The sequence below is a fragment of the Stigmatopora argus genome, chromosome 5 (assembly GCF_051989625.1).
Source record: "Stigmatopora argus isolate UIUO_Sarg chromosome 5, RoL_Sarg_1.0, whole genome shotgun sequence".
In the NCBI taxonomy this organism is placed as follows: domain Eukaryota; kingdom Metazoa; phylum Chordata; class Actinopteri; order Syngnathiformes; family Syngnathidae; genus Stigmatopora; species Stigmatopora argus.
The window spans coordinates 21,154,617-21,164,330 of NC_135391.1; the positions used below are offsets into that span (position 1 = coordinate 21,154,617).

The window sequence follows — 9,714 nt, forward strand, 5'->3', positions numbered from 1 at the left end:
CCTTCAAGGCCTTCTCTGCTGGCCTAAGAAATATCTGAATCATATATTATATTTTGTCCATCAATACGTATTATTCCAAATGGTCTGTTAGCTTCCTTTCATTGCTTTTCCCCCGGGTTGCACTGCTTCCAGATGTGTTTTCATATTGAAGCATTTAACCAATCACATTTCAGCCATTATTTGTTGCCAGGATCAGAAATCTGCCTCAAAGCCTTCACAATCAGTTCTGCGGGCTCTGCTGCATTAAACAAGACTGTTGCTTTTAACCAATCAGATTTCGAGTTGGTAACCCCACAATGCTTTTTCGATATATATATATATATATATATATATATATATATATATATATATATATATATATATATATATGTATATATATATATATATATATATATATATATATATATATATATATATATATATATATATATATATATGTGGCGGGCCATCAGGGCCTTCAAGAAATATCTGAATCATATATTATATTTTGTCCATCAATACTTATTAAATAATTCCAAATTGTCTGTTAGCTTCCTTTCATTGCTTTTCCCCCTGGTTGCACTGCTTCCAGATGTGTGTTTTCATATTGAAGCATTTAACCAATCACATTTCAGCCATTATTTGTTGCCAGGGTCAGAAATCTGCCTCAAGGCCTTCACAATCAGTTCTGCAGGCTCTGCTGCATTAAACAAGCGTCGATAAGACTGTTGCTTTAACCAATCAGATTTCGAGTTGGCAACACCACAATGCCTTGTGGCAGGCGTAGGGATACGTCATTGCCTTCTCATAGGCGTAGGGATACGTCATCGCTTTCACCAACTATGATTGGCTAGTGATTAGCCAGAGCTACCAAACTTTATCTGTAGCGAGCTGCACAAGCAAATATATTGTTGTGTTGATTTAAAGCCATTTTCAAGACGGATTATGCCAGAAATACGACAGGACAGGCTCGACTTTCAGAATTAGCTTCGTTGGCGATAGAAAAGAAGGAAGATAGAAAGGAGGATGGATATTGTGTACAGTTAAAAAGGATTTTTGGTGAGTAAAATATGGCTATATTCCTAAATAATATTTCAATTGTGGGCCCGGTTCTGATATCTGTAAAGCTCCAGTGTTTGTATTTAAGATCCAGTGTTTGTATTAAATCACTTAATACTGCTAGGAAGTGGATTTTAACCCATTTTAGTGCAATTTTTGCTGTTTCGCCATTGACGTCTATCGCTGTCTTTTCCCGGGGAAATCACCCCCCTGGCCCGGTTGTAATGTCTGAAAAGCTCCAGTATTTGTATTTAATCAATAAATGCTGCTAGGAAGTGGATTTTATTCCATTTTAGTGCAATTCTTGCCGTTTCGCGCATGGACGTATATGGACGTATCGACGTTCATTGCTGTCTTTTTCCGGGGGAAATGATACTCCGGGACTGGTTCTGATGTCTAAAAAGCTCCAGTATTTGTATTTAATAAAAAAATGCTGTTTTCGGCTGGATTTTACCCCATTTTTGGGCAATGTTTGCCGGTACGCCATTGACGTTCATCGCTGTCGTTTCCCGGGAAAATCACCCCCCGGCCCGGTTGTAATGTCTGAAAATCTCCTGTATTTGTATTTAATCATTAAATGCTGATAGGAAGTGGATTTTACCCAATTTTTGTGCATTGATTTATTGATTATTTTTTATGTGTCGCAGCTGTAGCTGCAGTTGAGGTTTTATAGCCATAAAATAGTTTTTGAGGGTTGGATTGATTCGTTGAAGGCGCTACGAGAAAATGCACGGACCGCCACTGATATATATACATTCTCATCTAATTTTCTGAATGACTAAACAGCAGAAAAAAATTATTACAGCTATGAACATCCTGGATAAGAGAATAAAACGGTATCACCATTGTCATACACTTCACAGATATATAAAGTATGATTGTATTTCCCATCTCATTTTCTGAATCACAACCATTCACGCTCACACTTATACCTAGGGGCAATGTTCCCTCTAAGCTGCGCGCGTGCGCAATTGCGCACTACTCTCGTCTTCTCTGCGCAGCAGCAATCATATGGCGCGCAGTAATTTATTTTTTTTACCCCTTTCCCCATGATGGGGCCGTTTAAGCGGCAGCCAGTGGCAGTAGCTCTGTCCACTCTTATGTTTTTTGTGTTTTACTGCATGTTTTACATGAAAAATTAGAGGGAACATTGACATGCACCTGCTTGTGGCAGGTGTGATACTGGTGTGCCCATAGCAAGCAATGATGATGTCGTGACCGGATGATTCGCCTAAAGACGTTTCGCCGACAGACGTTTGACACACGGACAGGTCGCCGAATGAACGTTCGTTCAAACAGCGTTTAATGATTAAATACAAATACTAGTATTTGTTAGTTTAATGATTAAATACAAATACTGGTATTTGTATTTAATCATTAAACACTGTTTTCAGCTGGATTTGACCGAATTTGAGAGCATTTTGAGCCGTTTGGCGAATGGACGTATATGGACGTTTTTTTGCCTCCATCGCAACATCATCGCGACATTTTACCGAGGAATTCACTTCCCTGGGCTCGGTTCTAATGTCCAAAGAGCTCCAGTATTTGTATTTAATCATTAAATGCTGTTTTAAGATGGATTTGACCCGATTGCTGTCATTTTACGGCTCGGTTCTGCTACATTTGCCCGCCCGAGAGTGCTTATTCCCGGGCTGCCATGCCCGCCTAAGAGCGCTTATTCCCGGGCTGCCATGCCCGCCCAAGAGTGCTTATTCCCGGGCTGCCATTGATGGTAGACTAATAAATTGAGAGTGATGAGCGGCAAAGGGAAATGAATCATTGATTTTTACTATAATTTGGACAACGCCGGCGGCGGGCCGAATTAAAAATCCTAACGGGCCGTATATGGCCCGCGGGCCGATGTTGAAAAACTTGTACACACACGATCCGGGGGCGGGGCGAGCACGCGAATCACGTTTCGGCGAAACCTCTGTTCGGCGGAATGTCCATTCGGCGACCTGCCCGTCTGTCAAACGTCCGTCGGCAAAACGTCTTTAGGCGAATTATCCGAGTACCGATGATGTCGCTCACTCTGGTACTCAGTGCGCTCAGGGAGGAGGTTGTCTTTCTGCCCAGACCAACGAAAAATTAGACGGAACATTGCCTGGGGGCAATTTAAAGTATCCAAGTATGATTGTCTCATCTCATTTTCTGAACCGCTTTATCCTCACGAGGGTCATGGGGTTGCTGGAGCCAATCCCAAATGTCTCCGGGCCAGAGGTGGGGGGTACCCTAAATCGGTGGCCAGCCGATCGCAGTGCAATTTAGAGTGTCCAATCCACCTACCATGTATGTTTTTGGAATGTGGGAGGAAACCGGAGTACCCGGAGGAAACCCAGAACAAGCAAACTCCACACAGATGGACATGACCTGGATTTGAACCCAGGACCCCAGGGCTGCCAAGTATGATTGTATCTTAAGCAAAATTTCAACAACAAAAAAAAAACTGACTTTAAATGTTTTGTGGCAATTTTATGTACAAATTTTATTTCTTCATTCATTCATCTTCCCCACCACTTATCCACATAGGGATCACGGTGTGCAGGAGCCTGTCCCAGGCAAGCACGGACAGCAGGCACACCCCGGATTGGTTGCCAGCCAATTGCACACAATTAAAAGGATAAACACGATCACAATCACACTTCCACTCAGACTACCTGCACCGAAGTCAGAATCACTGCAATGAATTACAAATAACATATCCAATTTTTTAAATAAACACATTTGTTGAAAAACACTGAAAAACAGCAAAGTATAGCCTGCAATACCTCTGCAGTCACGAATAACGGATTAGAATTGTCCAACATAAGCATCTTTTTCGAAGTTTTTGTTTTTTGTACATGTCACACTATAGCTACAGCAACTGAATGCACTGTCCTACACTGTCTTATTGTGTTTATAGTTTACTTCTGAATACTGCGGCCTTTAAATTTATATTCATCCGTCATCATTTTGTCTTTCAACATTTGAGTAAAAGTGTCATCGTAGCAAAATCACAATTTCCTTAATATGCATAAGACAGGATGTTGACTCTCGAGTATATTGAGCATCGTCGTATCGACGTTGTGACTCGACCCGCCCATCAGATCCTCCCACCCAGCCAGCAGCACCTCCTCTTCCCCTACTTTGTGCGGGCTCGCTCCTTCACATTGTGTGGGCGCGCACGCCGGGAGCACGTTGGTGGCTTTTTTCGACTCGTCTCTCCTCAACTTTACGCCCATAGAGCCGCGCTTTCTGTCTCCTTCGATAACAAAACCCCCGCAACCCCGACCGGCTTGTTATTTGCGCACCTCACGACCAAACATGTCAGCATCGGCGGCAAAAGTGAGTAAAAAGGAGCTCAACTCAAACCACGCCGGAGGAGACGAGACCTCCGGTAAGCGCCATGGCGGCCTCCTTGTTTCACCGCCATTTTCCCCCTCACTCTCATCTTTCCTGCAACGCGTTTTCGATGCGTGTCCTCGTGGTTTTCGGCACGTGGATCATTTTTTTTAATTTACAACACCTCGCTGTCTTGTTTGAATTCAAACTTGCGTTGTCCGCTCCCTGGCACTGTAGCTCGATTTGTTAGCTTAGGGTGCTGTTGTCGTGCACGGGGTTACCATGTTGCCCCCCCCACCCCCGCGCGCCGCTTTTTCCTCCATTAGCATCGTTAGCTGGCCATTTAGCTTCACGAGTTCTACTTGCGCGCGGTTTCTTTCATGTCCATTTTGATTCCTAGCCCATTGTGACGTTTGGTGTGCCCCAAGATGGAAGACGGGGCTTTGATTTTTTTTGTGGCGAGTCTGTGCGCCCGCATGTTGTTGTTGTTGTAGTAGCTACCTAACGCGAGTCGGACGACCTGTTTTGTTGCGTTTCAAAGCAAGTTTTACTGTGACGTTTCAACCCCCTTAACAACGAGCAGTAGAACTAACTAGTTTTGCGGGACTATCGGTTGCTTCGCGAAGCTGCGTCGCGTAACAACAGTCGCGTCGTGTGTAACACATTTAAACCACGCGGCCTTGGAGGCGACCGGCAGGAGAGAGGGGGCCAACAACGAGTTACACATGCCGCGATAAAGCAACAAATCCCGCGAATGGTCCGAATGCAAATCCAATCCTATGCCTGGCCAGCATCACATGCGTCGACGTCGAAGTTTTACTTACAGAATTGCAGTTACTAATGTAAATGGACAAAAAAACGTCCCTTCCACCAACCAATTGCAAGGCCTAATTTTTCTAACGTTCAATTTTTTTCCCCCAACAGAGAAAGAGCAGCAAGAAGCTATTGAACACATAGATGAAGTTCAAAATGAAATAGACAGGTAATGTTAGTTAGCTGTTGTTCTTCTTGTATTGCCAACATAATTATATAAATGAGAATATTGTCAAATATTTAACTTGTGATGCTCAGTGCTTAATCATTATTTAATGCCATACCTTACCATTACCAAAAACTTCGATCAGTGGATTGCAGTCAGGTGCTTCTTGTTTCAGCAGAATGCCCATTGGTTAAACTGTCTGAATTGGATCGGTTGTAACAAAAACCTGCACCCACAGTGTCCCTTGATGGCCGGTTTGCCCACCCCTCACTTAAACAATACCCTAAAGTATGGGTTGACAAGAATCTACATCTATCACTGTAAAAATAGTAGTATTTTTTATTCTGCCGTGGTGTGTACTACAATGACTCAAAAGTAGTAGTATAATGGTTGGGTTTCATTGTCTGAAATTGACGAGATGTCACACGATGTGCTTAAATGCATCACCACTCATTTTTAGAAAATTTCAAGGTTAGCTTTACTACCACTTGGCTCTACACCTTCAATCCATTTTGACTGGGAGGCCTGGCAGTGATTATTTGCTGCCAGCCTATTTCAGTTTAAAAAGTTATGTCTATCACAATTCATATCACAACTCAGACTTAAATTATTTGTCATTAAAAGTTGTTTTCTAAAACAATTATTGCAAGATCTTTGTTATTTAATGTTGGGAAAATAGAATATCAAAAATGTAATGAACAAATGTAGTTCATGTTTAGAAGTTGTCTTCAGTGGTGTATAGTTTCAGATAAGTGTCAATTACAGCTTTTCAGTTCAGGTCCACGAGTAAATGTCCTACAAAATAATACTATAAAAGTATGATTATTTTAACAAATTCTAATAAACAAATGCTGTGTTGCGAGTTCACCCAAATGGAAGTGGAAGCTAGATTGTATTATGTTAAATAAATAACCATAAACATTTTATAAGCCCAAGTCTAATTGTTGAACCGTACAATAAAAATGCAATGCAAAAATATTTGACTCGGGTCGCCATTGATTTTTAATGATGTTTATTACTCTGTTGCCAGTGCAGAGCTGCCAACTTACCCCAGACAAGTAACGCAAACTCCGGGACTCCTGACAACCACCATAAACTCTGGAAATGACTGACTTTGGGGGAAAAAATCCCAAAAATTGTAAATTAAAATTTTTGGGGGAAGCAGCCATTTCAGAAAAGTACCAAATTTCCAATTTAAATGCCTCTAAATTAACGCCATCGCTATGGCTTCCGCCATCTTGATTCAACTGCGCTGTAAACCGAATGAATTCGATAACGGGTACATTCTGAATCATCCAAGTTACAAGTTCTGACGAATGATTCGGCTTGTGCGACTTCAGTGTGGCAATCGATTGCATTGGTACTTCTATCACTCTCACTTTAACATTTTTGTTTTTTTAATAAGGTAAGTAAGTATTAAGGCTGATTAAACCACCAGTCTTTTGTTTTGAAACATCCTATCAATTCCGGGGTTGTTCTAAAGGAAGTAGGAGCACACAGCACTGGTAAGTCTTGTCAATATGCCTGCTCAAGATAAGCGCAAATTGGATAGCAATTTGGACAAAACTTCTCAGAAACCCAGACACTCACAGAAGTTTATTGGTTCGCATTCGACGAAATATCCCATGTTGAAGCCATCTCCAAAAGGACTGACATTTGCATATTGGACAACAGGCAAGTGCGGGTAAGGGACTACCTGAAAAACGTAAATTAAAATTGTGGAAATTTGAATTTGCCAATAAATGATCAACAAATTATACTTTTTTCACTTTTTATGCTTTATAATGCTGTACTTTCTCAATAGTTTGCAAAAACACAATTTCAATTAATGCAAAACATAATAATAACAGTTTGATTTAAATTTCCCTATGTGATTTTTCTTCACATTTTATATCGATTTTGCGCAAATCCCATTCACCCTTGACTAAAACATAAAGCTCCGGAAATGGGACCCAGGGTACTCCCGACATGCCATCCAAGGAGGTTGGCAGCTCTGCCTGTAGTGTGTACTACAATGCCTCACAAGTCTATCAACAAAATTTGTATTTTTTGAATTAAACAATCTGTGTAGCGAAGAACCAGAATATAATAAAAACTTATGAAGTTATGAAAGAACTTAATTTGCCTTGATATTTGTAGGCTAACATTTACAGAAATTGGTTAAATCATCACAAAAAAACCTGGGTGGGTGTTCAGACATCTGATGTGCTAAACCTGCTTTTCTGATGTGAATTAATGTTTGAGCAGGTTGAACGAGCAAGCCAGCGAAGAGATCTTGAAAGTAGAACAGAAATACAACAAACTTCGCCAGCCGTTCTTTCAGAAAAGATCGGAATTGATCGCCAAAATCCCCAACTTTTGGGTCACCACATTTGTCAACCATCCACAAGGTCAGGATCCAGAGTCATGTGATCAGGCTACCCAAATGTCGTTTTGTGTGTAACATTGCATTTATGTCTCCTAAAGTATCTGCCCTACTGGGGGAGGAGGATGAGGAAGCACTTCACTACCTGAGCCGAGTGGAGGTGACCGAGTTTGAAGACATAAAGTCAGGTTACAGAATAGATTTTGTAAGTATGGTTGGAATTGTATGCATTCACACCAAATGGCTGTTTCTATAATGCCACACTTTTCTTGCAGTATTTTGACGAGAATCCGTACTTTGAAAACAAAGTCCTTTCCAAAGAATTCCACCTGAACGAGAGTGGCGATCCTTCTTCAAAGTCGACAGAAATCAAATGGAAATCAGGAAAGGTAAGTCAACGGGTGCAGAGGCATTATGCAATCAACTGTCACTTGTATAGGTGAACAAAATCAATTATTTGTAGTTGATCTACAAGAAATGCTGCTCTATGATTAAATCCCATATTTCTGATTTTTTTTTTTTTTTAAATACATGTATTTATTTTTTTGCATCCGAGGACTTGACCAAGCGCTCCAGCCAGACACAGAACAAAGCGGGCCGCAAAAGGCAACACGAGGAGCCTGAGAGTTTCTTCACCTGGTTCACTGACCATGCCGATGTTGGTGCCGACGAGTTGGGCGAAGTCATCAAGGATGACATCTGGCCAAATCCACTCCAGTACTACCTGGTGATGTGCATTTAAAAATATCCTTTCAGGCTGTTACCAAAAAGAGATTGATTTTAATGGTAAGGTTGATAGGTCCCTGACATGGATGACGAGGAAGGTGAAGGCGAGGAAGACGAAGAGGATGAGGAAGGTCTGGAAGACATCGATGAGGAGGGGGATGAGGACGGGGAAGATGACGAGGATGATGATGGAGAAGATGGCGAGGTAGAGTAGAGTGTTTTTGAAGTCAGTGGGTGATTGTTGACTAATTTGGATTTTCACACCAAGGACGACGAGGCAGAAGATGACTGAGAAGCCCAGTTGTGCCCTCCTCATTATTCACCTTTCTATTCCCCATTTGCTTTATCAACTCATCAGGAGCAAAGGTTTATTTTTGCTGTTCCGTTTTTGTCGTTGTTTTAAGTCCATGCGTCTGCTTCATTTTTGACATTTTGAAGCCTTCTCTTTCATCTGCGGGTTCCGTTTCTCTATAAGTAAAGGCCGACGGCACTTTTTTTTGTCTCCACATTTGAGTACACACGTCTTACACAACACCTGGGATCCATCTCTTGTTGAAGATACATATAAACAAAAAATAGAATCTTGTAGAATTTGAAGACACTTCCTACAGACGTGCTCGGGTTCCAAGCGTGGTGAGAAGCCAGATGTAGTCTCCTTAGCACTAGCAGACCTCATCAACTTTTTGGGTGAAATATTAATTACAACCCCCACCCAAGCTCATTCCTGTCATCTTAAGAGGGAGGGGATCAAGTGGACTGTGGGGTGCAAGAGTGGTAATTTTGAAACCATTTATATGGGACTTTTTTTTCCTTCATTGTATTGTTTTACAGATATCCATGGAATTTGAAATGACATTTTTAATAAAGAACAAAATGGGAAAAAAATTGTGTACATTTTGCCCTCACCTCCAAAATGCTCACTTCCCGGGCATATAAAATCTCAGGTATAGGAAGGGAAAGAAACTTCACAAAGTGTAAACCTGTTTCAATAATAAATTGGTCATGTGTCTATACACGTGTGGGAGTATTCTGATATGAGAAGTCTATTGATGAATGATTTGGGGTTATGAGCAGACTGGAGACAGTCTTCTCTCAGCAGAAGGCTGTGGAGGCAACACTTGTGTAAAGTTTTTGTCTTGAAATGGGTTAAATAATTTTTTGTGTACAGGGTGGAGTTTATATTTAAAGCTTTCAATATATACATTCAGGAATTGATATATTTTTGCCTTAAAGGTCTCCACCAACCTAAGCAAACCCTACATTGTGGGTGTGTGGCTACATTTCA

At 41.2% G+C, this 9,714-nt stretch overlaps 1 protein-coding gene across 1 annotated transcript; it reads left to right on the forward strand.

Annotated features, from left to right (window-relative positions):
- The first annotated feature begins 4,131 nt into the window (after window positions 1-4,131).
- Window positions 4,132-9,314, forward strand: LOC144074929 (protein SET-like). Its single transcript, XM_077601620.1, has 8 exons — window positions 4,132-4,414; window positions 5,284-5,341; window positions 7,586-7,728; window positions 7,805-7,908; window positions 7,979-8,092; window positions 8,260-8,430; window positions 8,503-8,634; window positions 8,698-9,314. The coding sequence occupies exons 1-8, from the start codon at window positions 4,342-4,344 to the stop codon at window positions 8,719-8,721; spliced, it is 819 nt and encodes a 272-aa protein (XP_077457746.1). The 5' UTR covers window positions 4,132-4,341; the 3' UTR covers window positions 8,722-9,314.
- Window positions 9,315-9,714: the final 400 nt, after the last annotated feature.